Here is a 13712-nt window from a genome sequence, read left to right as displayed (position 1 = left end):
TTGACAATTAAAAGGAAAAAGATGATATATATACAACAGCATGACTGAATCTCAAAATAAAGTTAAGTTAGAGAAGCCAGATCACAAAAAATGTTTTTGAAAGAACATATAGTGACATAAAACATCAGAAATTGATTGTAGGTGTGGGGTTGAAGGGTAGAAGCAGAAAGAAGTTACAGATGGTCACCGTGGGAACTTATGAGTTATGATTATTTTTGTTATCTTGAGTATTGTTGTGGTTTCACAGGTGTATATGTTTGTCAAAACTCATCAAATTGTACAACTTAAATAAATGTAATTTACTATATGCAGGTTACACCTCAGTAAAACTGCTTTTAAAAATATTTCACATTAAAAAAATTTAATGGTTAGCAACCTGATGTCATCCTTAACACTTATTAGAAACTATCCTTTACATGTTTCTACTCACTCTGAATCTTTGCCAATTACTTATTTTAAAAGTCAAAATCGCTTCATATTACCCAGTGTTCTGCTTACTCGGGAGATTTTCTTACTTATACCTGCCTTTTATAAGCTTCAAATCAATGTTTCCTGCCCTAAATGTTCACAGCTATCCCTGTTTAGTTTGGCCTCCATAATCTCCTAAATATACTTGTTTTCTATTTATACAGTATACTATTTGTATACATAATCTCTACCTCAGTTCCAGCTAACATCCAACTTTTAAGTGTTGACAGTTTTTTCATGTTGCCAGTGGATAAATTCCATCTTCATTAAATATATTCTCTTTTGAATGTAGTTCTGAATTTTTGTATGGCTTCTGAATTTAAAAAACAAGACACAATAGAAAATCTAAAATAGAAAAAAAAAAAAACCTTCTAATTTAGAATACCCAGTTTAACTGGATTTAAGTATCTTAGAAAACATAAAAGGGATTTGGAAATTTTTTAAAAATCATCTTCCATTCTACATAGTCTAGAGTAATGTTTTACAACCTTAAATCTGACACATACAAGAAAGAGTGTGCTTGCAATAATTTTTACAAATTTCTCAGGAAACTTACTTAAAACATTATATGTTCTTAGGTGTTCAGATAACAAAGTATGTGACAAATATCCAACAATCATAGGCACCAAAACTTAACAAGATTTGGAATCATCAATCTAGTATTTTCACTAACAAAGAAATACATTGACCAAATTTTTAAAATTTTAAGAGAATTATCTCAACACTTCGGCACATTTCAAGTTATTTGTAACTAGACAAAATATTGTTTCTAAAGTTGTTATAACAATAGAAAACCAGATATCCTTTAATAGCAGACATATTAGAACACTGACAGTATTGTTAAAGTTTGACACACTTTAAAAACTTCAATAGCTTACATGAAATTAATCTGATTTTATTCTGTTTCTCTTCAGCACAAGTTCAGACAGAAAAAAAAAAAAACATGTCAAGCTTCCAAAAGACTCATCATATTCTCAGTTGAAATGAAAACTAAACAGGAATGTGCCCTCAAAGCCATCTAAATATATTTGGTTTCATATTTACAAAATTTTTTAAATACTTCCTCTATTACCATCATCTAAAACTATTGAACTTATGGTTTTTACAAAGGAAATAAATTTCTCTTTTCAGACACTGAAATGTAAAATATGCAAGAAAATAAGAAAGAACATTTAGATTAAAACCAGGAAAGTAATGCTTGTATCAGAAGGAATTGAATAAAAAGAGAAAAAAGAGAATTGAGAATAAGAGATGAATTATAGCAAGGAGAAAGAGAATATCACATAACTTTAGATGGGTGACTAAAACTCAAGGAATATAAAGTAGATAATAGACCTGCAGAAAAGAAAATGGCTTATCCACCAGAAATTACACTTATAAAAAGAAGGTGAAGAAAAAATGTATGACTGCAGAGTTAACTTTACCCTGTTGACACAGGGTTTATTTGTAGAAAGTATATATTTTTTATTTTATATTATTTTATTACTTTATTTTATTTATTATTTTTTGAATGAGTCTCACTCTGTTGCCCAGGGTAGAGTGTAGTGGCACATTCACAGCCACCGCAGCCTTGACCTATTAGGCTGAGGTGATCATTCCACCTCAGTCTTCCAAGTAGCTGGAACCACAGGCATGTGCCAATTTTTTGACTTATTGACTTATTGTAGAGACAAGGTCTCACCATGCTACTAAGGCTGGTCTTGAACCCCTGAGATCAGGCAATCCGCTCGCCTCTGCCTCCCAAAGTGCTGGGATTACAGGCTTTAGCCACCGCACCCGGCTGGAAGGATATTTTAAGTAATGGTTCTAATCATACACTTACTTCAAAGTAAGTATTTTACACACTATAGATTCAAATGAAAATAACACAAGTCATTTTAAACTTCTACTGTTTTGTTTATTTTCCAGCCTGTACTGCAAGCCTTGGAGTTCCCTTTAATTTATTCACAAAGTACTTCCATACCTGCCTAGCTTCTGATCGCTGGCTTAGATAGGACGACCTGATTACCATTCAGGAGGAACATTTTTTATTGCATATGAATAACACCCTCTATTTCAAGAGTGGGAACCCGTCCATCCTTAGTATTAAACAAATCATTAAAGACAGGATTCATTTTTAAAATCTCTTAAAATTTTCCATCACCTTGCAAAACAACTGACCCTGATTTTTCTGCTGGGACATCTGCTCCCTGCAACGACTGAAATTCAGTAGACACATTCTCTAATAGAGCCTCATCTGCAGGGGATTGCTCAGATGGTGGAGGTGGGATATCAGCAGAGGCCTCTTGCAAAGGAGGAAACTCTTCAATAGGAGGAAGATTAGCTGGTGAAGGCTGTTTGCCAACAGGGGCCTCTTCTGCAGGGACCTCATCCGCTGTTAGAGACTGAACCTCAACAGGGGCCTCTTCCATAGGGGCCTCCTGAGCTGGTAGAGACTGAACTTCAGCGGGAGCCTCCATGGCTGGTGGAGACTGAACTTCCGCAGGGTCCTCTTCTGAAAGAGTCTCTGATGCTGCTAGGAGCTGAATTCCATCAGAGACCTCTTCAGCAACAGTCTCTTCAGCTGATGGAGGCCGAACCCCTGCAAAAGCCTCCTCAGATGGTAGAGACTGAACTGCAGCGGGGACCTCTTCTAAAGGAGTCTCTGTAGGTGCTAGAAGCTGAATTCCATCAGAGGCCTCTTCTGTAATAGTCTCTTCAGCGGATAGAGGCTGAACCTCAGAAGGGACCTCTTCTGCAGGAGCCTCTGAAGCTGCTGGAAGCTGGATTTCATTAGAGGCCTCTTCATCAGGGGTCTCTACAGCAGATGAAGGCTGAACTTCAGCAGGGATCTCTTCTCCAGGGGTCTCTTCATCTGATGGGGGCTGAACTTCAACAGGTTCCTCTTCTCCAGGGGTCTCTATAGCTGTTGGAAGCTGAAGTTCTGAAGCCTCTTCTGGAAGAAGCTCTTCAGGCAGTAGAGGCTGAACTTCAGCAGGGATCTCTTCTCCAGGGGTCTCTTCATCTGATGGGGGCTGAACTTCAACAGGGGCCTCTTCTCCAGGGGTCTCTATAGCTGTTGGAAGCTGAAGTTCTGAAGCCTCTTCTGGAAGAAGCTCTTCAGGCAGTAGAGGCTGAACTTCAGCAGGGATCTCTTCAACAACAGGAGGATCTCCTTTAGCTGGGGCTTCCTCAAGGGCCTCCTCCGCTGGTGGAGGCTGTACTTCAACAGAAGCTTCTTCTGCTAATGGAGGCTGAATTTCTTTAGGAGGCTCTTCTGAAGGAGCTTCTTCAGCTGGTTGGGGCTGTGATGCATCAGAGGGTTCTTCTAAAGGAGACTCTTCAGCTGGCAGAGGCTGAACCTCATCAGGAAGCTCTACTGAAGGAGCCTCTTCAGTTGGTGGAGTCTGAACCTCAACAGAAGCCTCAGCAGCTGCAATGACTGCCTCAGCAGCAGGAGTCTCTTCAACTGGAAGCTGTATTTGGACAGGGGCCTCCTCAGCAGGAGGCGTGGCCTCTACTTTAGTGGTGGCCTCTTCAGCTGATGGAGTCTGTACTCCAGCTGAGACGTCTGTTCGTGGAGGCTCTATTTCAACAGAAGCCCCCTTTTTAGCAACAGAACCTCCTTCTGAAACAGGTATGGTCACTTCTCGTCTAAGTTCATCTTCTGTAATTTCTGGAGAACCTATTTTAGTTTCCTGAGTAAATGAAAGTCTGCTGATTGCTTCACCGCTACTTGTTGCTGGTTGAAATTCAGGATGTTCGCTAACAAAAATCTCTCCTGAGGATTTATGTTTCTGGGCACTTTCCTCTGACTTTGTGAAAGAACTACCTGGCTTGGAAAAGACCCCTACTTCTGATTCACTAAAATATGTCTGCTGCTCCTTGTTTGCTGTTTCTTTTGGGGGAGTGGTCATCGTGGTCCAGTCTCCAGTACAATCGGTCTGCTGAGATCGGTCCATTTTTAGTTGAATCAAGTGTCTGATTGATGAACTTTCTACTCCATGAACACCCTCCGGCAATTCAGGAGCTGCTTCTCCAACACCAGATGGCTTTTGTTCAGGTGCCACTGTCTCATCAACTAACTTGATTTCTTTCTTCTCTTCTAGGATGGTGTCTGTCTGCTGAGATTTATTAGTCATTTCCCGTCCATGCTTTTTCTTTGTCCAAGTTTGCTGAAGTTGAGAAGAAATTCTACAAGAAGCATCATTTTTGGCAGAGTATTTGCCTTTGCTTCCAGGAATGTTACCAATACTAACAGTAGCCTTGGGGTCAGATGGTTGTGGTATGGTCAAGTATTTCTTTTTTTCTATTACTTCAGTCTGCTGGGATTTGTCTACCATGGGTTGGCTGGGTCGTCTTCTCTTTCGAATTTCTTCCCTCAGTGCTGAGCTAGGTTGATCAGGTTCATCACTTTCTTCCATATCGGGCTGGTGAATTTCAAATGTGTTAATTTTCAAGTAATTAATCATAAAGAATCACAACTATAACAGGTGGTTAAGATTCTGCCTTTCTTCATTAAGGGCAATTCTGTTGCGCTCCCTCAGGAAAAAAAAAAGTAATTTACAGCATTCTGTACTACACACTTGTTGGATCCCTCCTTACTTGGTAAGCATCTTGCTTGCCTAGTTACTGATATAGCTAAATCTCACTTTTAGAAGCTTCTCTCAAGGGTCTATGACCTCACAGCCAATTCACCCTGAAAGGTTCCACTGATGGTCTTCCCAGCACTTTTTACCTTAGTATACACTCGTAGGTAATGGCTGCAAGCAAGATATCTACTTTTTGAAACAAGTCAAGTCGAAATAAAAGCACATCTACCAAAGGAACATCAAATAAATTCTAATAATGCCACTATCTAATTGTTGAAGTTGATATTTTTGAATTTTCAGTTCTGTTATTTTCATCCTACTATCAAAGACAGTAATGTAGAACTCAGAATGCTGCAGTCTATTTTCAATTGTTATTAAAAAAAAAACAACTGATATCATATGTATGGGAATTATCTATTAATGTATGTTTACATGACTTGAAAGAAAGTTAATAGTGTTTGAAGAACTTTTGGGAGGGATGAGTGGATTGCCTGAGCCCACGAGTTCGAGACCCGCCTGGGCAGCGAGACCTCATCTCTACAATAAATCAAAAAATCAGCCGGGCGTGGTAGTGCGCGCCTGTAATTCTGGCTACTGGGAAGCCTAAGGTGGAAGGATCACTGGAGCCCAGCAGGTCAAGGCTGCGGTGGCCAGGAGCGGCCACTGCACTCCAGTCTGGGCGACAGAGTGAGACTCCAACTCAAAAGGAAAAAAAAAGGAAAACTTTTGTTTGGGGTGTGTGTGTGTTTTAAACCCTTACCTTATTATTTTAATTGCACCATTAAACCATTTCACTTAAACTGACCACTGCAGTTGGTGTACTGTTCTAATTTCTCATCCTGTCGCAGAATTGCCTGACAGAGTCTGCATGTCCTATTCACTGGTCTTTGTAATTTTGGGGGCAATAACTAAAGTCAAAAGACTAGATACACTACTGTGTAAAGAGATTACACATAACTGTATTCTACTGCATTTAATCAAACAGTATGTAGGGATTTACATTCACTTGCATTGCTTCCCAAAATAAATAGCTCATGTCAAATACCAGACAAACATCTAAGTTATTTCGCTCAAACAGGGGCAGAAGAAACAGTGAATACAGAGTACCATAACTCTCACCTGGTGATAGCAGCTTCCATCACTGTGGCACAACCCTCTGAGGATGCAAGATGGTCCCCACCACACCCAAGCGAACTAGGCACCACTAAGCTCAGAAAGGATGGGGAGGGAGGGCTTGGCATTGAGCTGAATTCACACTCCCAAATGTTTAGTAATCCTGTTAATTCGGGACCCTTGGTAACTGACAGCCCACCTTGTCCTCAAGGGGATGCTCGTTCCTCTGGAAGCCCACATGGAGGTCTCACCAACTGTCGAGTCTGGGCTGTTTAGGGTCTGTGTCGTGCCCGGCTGTACCCCAAACCTCACTGGTCCACAGCCACCCCGTCAAGGTGTTGAGTCTCATGTGTGTCACAGCACCCTGCAAGGTAGTTATTTGCCCACAGACCCTAACTCGCACAGCTCCTTACAGGACCAGCCTCCACATACTTCAAGGCCAAAGCCCCAGGCTTGGCTCCTACCTGAAGACACCGCCCCCATGGTGCGTGGAACCGAACCTGCCCATCTTGGAGACTAAGGACAAAGGGACAGGGCCCAGTCTGCAAGCGGCCCCATCAGCCCTCGCACAGCCCCTGGGAAACACAGAAAAAGGTGCCCCTTTATCGTGGGAGCGGGGGAAGGGACTGACACCAGTTCTGTGCAAGCGCGCATTGCATTAGTTGGCCTCTCGCCAGCACAGGTGCGAAAGCTTTGAATTCTGAAGTTCACCTCCAGGTAAGCTCCTTTTCTACGTCCTTAAAATTCACTAACTACAGTAGCCTACTATAAAAATTTAGAAGGCATGTTTTTTCTCCTCAAACATCTTGAGATGTTTTGATTTTTATTTAACTGTTTCAGAAAGTAGTCCCACCCCAAGTTTGTCAAATAAAAGAATATTACTTCTGAATATATGCCAACTGAAATAAAATGCATCTTTTGAGGCAGTCGCTATAGACTCTGATGAGTAACTACATGGGAATGAAGGACCCAACGAAGATAAAACCTTTAAATTGAAGCTTTGAAAAAGTGGAACCCCAGTCAAGCAGATTGTAGATAGCATTGTATTCCATGTAAAATACAAAATTTTAATGTATCACACTAGAATTTTACTAGAAAGGTAATTGGTGTGCAGAAACATTGTGCAAGTCGTCTAAACATTGTGCAAGTCGTCTGAGAAGAGTTGAGTAGAAAATACCTTTAAAATAGTCACAGGAAACAAAGTAATACGTGCACGCTGAATTTATTAACCTAGTAATGTTTTAAATTTCTTTCTAAAAATTTCTGTATGCTGTATTACCCTTAGAAAACATAGAAGTGAATTGAATAATGTTTTTACTTCATGTGCACTGGTACTATGCACTGAATGTTTGCATCAATATCCCCTTTTCCACAAATGTATATGTTGAAGCCTAATACCCAACATTTTTTTTAAAAAAGCTTTTTACATTGTATTTATAATATGCTGAATATATCATTTTCTAGGTAAACCAATCAATGTATATCTTTTCTTATTTTTATAGAATCTTTTTTTTTAAGTTGTGTGGTACAAGTGGGGATATACTACACAAGTAGATTGCGTGTAGGTGAAGTTTGGGTTTCTAGCTGACTCTCTCTCCAACTAAAAGGGGACCAGGTACCCAGTGCATTGCCATGTTCCTCCATTTCTCCTCCCTCTGTTTCTCCCCTAGCAGTGTCCAATGTCTGCCGATCCCAGCCTTGTGCTAGTAAGACCAGTGTTCCGGCCCATTTATGAGTAAGAGCATGCAATATTCAGTTCTTTATTTCTGTAGCAGTTAACTAGGTATAACGGTCTCCAGCTGCATCCAAGTTGCTGTGAAGGCCACAGTTTTGTTCTTTGTGGCTACATAATATTCTATTGTGTATATGTACTACATTTTCTTTATCCAGTACACTTTCAATAGGTATCTTGGCTGGTTCCATATTTTTGCTATTGTGAAAAGTGCTGCAGTAAACATACGTGTGCAGGTGTCTTTTTGGTAGAGTGACTTATATTCCTCTGGGTATATTCCCAGGAGAGGAATTGATGGATTGTATCAAAGCTCAATTTTTAGCTATTTGAGAAATTGCCACACTGCTTTCCACAGGGGTTGAACTGGCTTACATTCCCACCAATAGTATAGAAGTAGCTTCTTTTCTCCATAGCCATGATAGGACTTGTTCTTTTTGACTTATTAATGATAGCCATCCTTATCAGTGTTAGGTGGTATCTCATTACAGTTTTGATTTGCATTTCTCTGGATTAGTGATGCTGACCATTTTTTCATGTGTTTGTATGTCATCCTTTTAGAAGTGTCTGTTCAAGTCCTTTGTCCACTTTTTTAATAGCGTTTTTTGGGGTTCCCCCCTTCAATTTGTTTGAGTTCCTTATAAATCTTGGATGTTAGGCTATTGTCAGGTGCATAGCTTACAAATATATTTTTCCTATTCCATGGGTTGTCTCTTTACTCTTTCAATGGTTTCTTTTGCTGTGCAAAATCTTTTTAGTTTGATAAGACCCTACCTGTCAATATTAGCTTTTATTGCACTTGCTTTTGAGAACTTGTCCATGAATTCATTACCTACTCTGATGTCCAGGACGGTATTCCCTACATTTTCTTCTATGATTCTTATAATTGAAAGTTTCACATTTAAGTACTTGATCCATTTTGAGTTAATTGATGACTTTGTCAAAGATGAGTTAGTTGAGGGACCATGTTTTTATTTCTGGATTATCTGTTCTGTTCCATTGGTCTATCCCTATACCAATACCATACCATCCTGGTGACTGTAACCTTATAATAAAGTTGAAAGTCTGGAAATGTGATGCCTCAAGCTTTGTTCCTTTTGCTGAGAATTGTTTTGACTATTTGTGCTCTTTTTGGCATCCATATGAGTTTCTGTATTGTCTTTTCTCAGTTCGTGAAAAATGATGTTGGCAATTTGTTAGGGACTACATTGGATCTGTAGACTGCCTTGGGTAGGATGGATATCTTGACAGTACTGATTCTTCCAGTCCCTGAGCATGGGATGTTCATCCATTTCTTTTTAATTTGGTTCTCAGTCTGCTTGATGTTGGTGTATAGAAATGCAACTGTCTTTTGCACATTGGTTTTATATCCAAAGACTTTACTGAAGTCATTTATCAGTGTGAGATAAATTTCTAGAATTTTCTAGGTATAGGATTATATCATCTGCAAAGAGGGATAGCTTAACTTCCTCTTTTCTTATTTAGATACCCCTTATTTCCTTCTCGTACCTGATTGCTTTGGCTAGGGCTTCTAGTACTATGTTGAATAGAATGGGTGAGAGTGGGTATACTTGTCTTGTTCCAGTTCTTAGAGGAAATGCTTCCAGCTTCTGTCCATTAAGCATGATGTCGGGGATGAGGCAAGATAGCAGCAGAACTGGTCAGAGTGTGAGAGTCTCTGCAAAAGTGAATGTCCATAAAGACTGTCTGTGTGAGTGGGTGTGTGCTGGTGGGTGAGTGAAGGTCCAGCTGAGGGGATACTGGGGTTCAAGCACATGGGGCTCTCCTCCAGAAATGACCGCAACCCACCATTGCCCTGAGATCGGAGCCCCTGGTGCACAGAATTGTCTGCTGTCCTCATGGGTCTCAGAGATCAGCTGCTCCTCACCACTTGCCTGACCCACACCACCACCTGCTGCAGCAGGCCAGGTGCTAGCAGCAGAAACCATGGGGAAGATGCAGTGAGGAAGTCTGGAACTGATCCCGCCACCAATGAGGAGATGCTGACTGCTGCCATTTTATCTGTCCCAGGACCAGACAGAGACCTGCCTTGCCCTACCCGGCTCTGTCCAGCCTCCAACCTGAGACCCAAAGGCTATCTCCACACCCTCTGGGATCAACCATCCAACACAGAGAGACAGATGTCTCTCCTCAATGCTGGAGCAGGCACAGACATGTCTGATCTGAGTCGGAGACTTTGCAGCAGCAGTGGTAACAGAAAAGTCAAGTAAGTCCAGATCTGATTCACCTCCTCCAACAGCAGTCCATGGGGCATCTAACCTATGCTGAGAGCAACCTAATTGGCCTGTACTGAGAGTAGAGGGGATGCGCTGGAGACTGGAGGCATTCCTTAATGCGAGTGGCAGCCAAAAGTGGTGGAAGCCAAAAGTGACAGCAGTGCTTAGGAATCCAAAGTTCCAGAAACAGTCACAGAGAGAGCTCTTTTTTTTTTTTTTGTCTCTTTCTAGGTTTTTTTGTACTTGCTTTGTTTTTGTTATTTTATTATTTTTTGGATTTTCTGTTTGTGTGTGGGTATTTTTAAGGACAAGCACATCAACAGGCTTTTTGTTTGTTTATTTGTATGATTGTATGTTTGGGGGGTGTTTTTAGTTTTTTCTATTTTTATTTGTTTCTTTGTTTATTCGTTAGTTGGCGTGTCTGTCATTTTTCCCCTTCTTCTTCTCTGTCAATATTCCTTTCATCTCCCTCCTCCCTTTTTCCATTCTTTTCCTTTTTCTTATCTCATTTTGCATTCAGGAGACAAAATACACACCCACCACATGGACAAATTATAATACAGTGGAAAGTGGGTTCTAGGGGATCCAAACATCTGTCAGTAGATACTGGGATCTTCAGACAGTTTCTGAACAACAACTCCACCCTTAATCACATTTGAAAACTGTCTATCAACAAGAAATATCCATCCTAAACATATATGCACCAAACCTAGGAACACCAACTTTCATAAAGCAGCTTTTAGGCAAGCTTAACAAAGATACTGACTCTAACACTATCGTAGCTGGGGACTTTAATACCCCACTCACAACCCTAGACAAATCATGAAGACAAAAAGTCAGCAAAAAGATCCAGAATCTCAAGTGACACTTGACCAAATGGACTTAATTGTTACCTACAGAACACTCCACCCAATGACCACAGAATACACATTCTACTCATCACCACATGAACATACTCTAAGATTGACCATATCCTTGGTCATAAATCGAGCATAAACAAATTTCATAAGATTGAAATTTTACCATGCACCTTCTCAGACCACAGTGGAATAAAAATAAATACCAACACCAACAAAGTTTCCCCAAAACCCACAATGACATGGACACTAAACAGCATGATGCTAAGCAACTCCTGGGTCAACATGGAAATCAAAACTGAGATTAAAAGATACCTGGAAACAAATGAAAATGAAGAAACATCTTACCAAAACTTTTGGGATGCCATGAAAACAGTACTAAGAGGAGAATTTATATCACTACAAACACACATGAAGAAAATGGAAAGATTACAAGTTAACCTAACAACTCACCTAAGGAAGCTGGAAAAGTAAGACCACAAAAACCCTAACTGCAGTAGAAGAATCCAGATTACCAAAACAAAAGCCCAAATCTAGGACATAGAAGATAAAAAGATAATATAAAAATCAATGAAACAACAACAAAAAAAAACTGGTTCTTTGAAAGCATAAACAAGATTGATGGCCCCCTAGCTAGACTGATCAAGAAAAAGAGAGACAAAGCCCAAGTAAACAGAATCTGAAACACAGAAGATGAAGTCACAACTGACCCTGAAGAAATACAAAAGTTTATCAGAGACTACTATATACACTTGTATGGAAATAAACTAGAAAACGTAAAGGAAAAAATGTAGGACTTTCTGACATCACACAATCTCCCCAGGTTGAAACAAGGAGCTATTAAGACCTTAAATAAACCAATAACAAACCAGGAAATTGACTATGTCATAAGAAAACTACCTACAAAAAAAAAAAAAAAGCCCTGGACCAGATGGCTTTCCAGGAGAATTCTGCAAAACATACAAAGAGGAACTGATGATAATCCTATTGAAAGTTTTCCAGGTGATTGAGAAAAATGGAACTCTTCTCAAATCATTTTATGAAGCTAATATCACATTGATACCCAAATCAGGTAAAGATCGAACAAAAAAAGAGAACTACAGGCCAATATCCTTGATGAACATAGATGCTAAAATTCTCAACAAGATCCTAGCAAACCGGATTCAACAACACATCTCAAAAATCACCCACCATGACCAAGTAGGCTTCATCTCCGGGATGCAGGACTTATTCAACATTTGTGAGATTATAAACATAAATAAATACATCAAAAGATGTAAAAACAAAAGCCACATGATTATATCATTAGACGCAGAAGAAGCTTTTGATAAAAATCCAGCACCACTTCTTGATAAAAACCCTCGAACATCTAGGCATAGATGGAACATACCTCCAAATAGTAAGAACCATCTACAAGAACCCCACAGTCAACATACTGCTAAACAGACAGAAATTGGAACCATTTCCCCTGAAAACTGGAACAAGACAAGGATGTCCCCTCTCACCTCTCCTGTTCAACATAGTTTTGGAAGTCCTAACTAGAGCAATCAGACAAGAGAAGAAGATCAGAGGTATCCAAATAGAAAAAGAGGAACTCAAGTTATCCCTCTTTGCAGACGATACTATACCTCAAAAAACCTAGAGAATCTGTCAAAAACCTCCTTGTACTGTTAAAGGACTTTGGCAGAGTCTCAGGATATAAAATAAATGTGCAAAAGACAATCACATTTCTATAAACCAATAATAAAGAAACCCAAATGAAAAGCACAATCCCATTCACAATAGCCACAAAAAATTGAAATATCTTGGCATCTTCCTAACCAGAGATGTGAAAGATCTTTACAATGAAAACTACAAAACACTGCTCAAAGAAATCAAAGATAATACAAACAAGTGAAAAAATACTCCACGCTCTTGGATTGGAAGAATCAACATCATTAAGATGTCCATTCTACCTAAGGCAATCCACAGATTTAGCGCAACACCCATCAAATTACCAGCAGCATTCTTCTAAGACCTGGAAACAATAGAGGAATTCATAGGGAAACATAAATAACCATGAATAGTCAAAACAATCCTCAACAACAACAACAACAACAACAAAAAACAGAAGGTATCACACTTGTACTATATACACTTGTATGGAAACAAACTAGAAAACGTAAACTTTATTATAAAGCTCTAAACTTTATTATAAAACTCTAAACTTTATTATAAAGCTACAATAATCAAAACAGCCTGGTACTGATAAAGGAACAGGCATATAGACCAATGGAACAGGATAGAAATCCCAGAAGTAAAACCTCAATTTCTCAACCAACTCATCTTCAACAAAGCCTCCACCACCAACCACTGGGGAGATGAGAACTTATTCAGTAAATGGTGCTGGGAAAACTGACTGACCACATGTGGAAGATTAAAACAAGACCCCTACCTATACACAAAAATAAACTCTAAATGGGTCAAAGACTTAAACATAAAACCTCAAACTATAAGAACCTTAGAAAATGCAGGAGATACCCTTATGGAAATGGGAATTGACAGCTAATTCCTGATCAAAACCCCAAGAGATCATGCCATAAGAGATAAGATAGACAAGTGGGACCTCATCAAACTGACAAGCTACTGCAAAGCCAAAGAAACTATCAAGAGAGCAGAGAGACAGCCCACAGACTGGGAAAAAAAATTTGCCAACTGTATGTCTGACAAAGGTCTAACAACTAGGATCAACAAGGAA

The 13712-nt window shown here is 39.6% G+C and overlaps 1 protein-coding gene across 1 annotated transcript; it reads right to left on the bottom strand.

The window, feature by feature from the left end:
- Window positions 1-2594: 2594 nt before the first annotated feature.
- FSCB (fibrous sheath CABYR binding protein) lies at window positions 2595-4790 on the bottom strand. The gene is made up of 2 exons (XM_021709992.1): window positions 2865-4790; window positions 2595-2834 (listed from the first exon to the last, which is right to left on the bottom strand). The coding sequence occupies exons 1-2, from the start codon at window positions 4788-4790 to the stop codon at window positions 2595-2597; spliced, it is 2166 nt and encodes a 721-aa protein (XP_021565667.1).
- Window positions 4791-13712: the final 8922 nt, after the last annotated feature.

The sequence above is a fragment of the Carlito syrichta genome, unplaced genomic scaffold (assembly GCF_000164805.1).
Source record: "Carlito syrichta isolate Samal-C Ts95f unplaced genomic scaffold, Tarsius_syrichta-2.0.1 Scaffold287865, whole genome shotgun sequence".
NCBI classification, from domain to species: Eukaryota; Metazoa; Chordata; class Mammalia; order Primates; family Tarsiidae; genus Carlito; species Carlito syrichta.
Note: the sequence above shows the minus strand (reverse complement) of the source record. Positions and strands in the feature narration are given on the sequence as shown.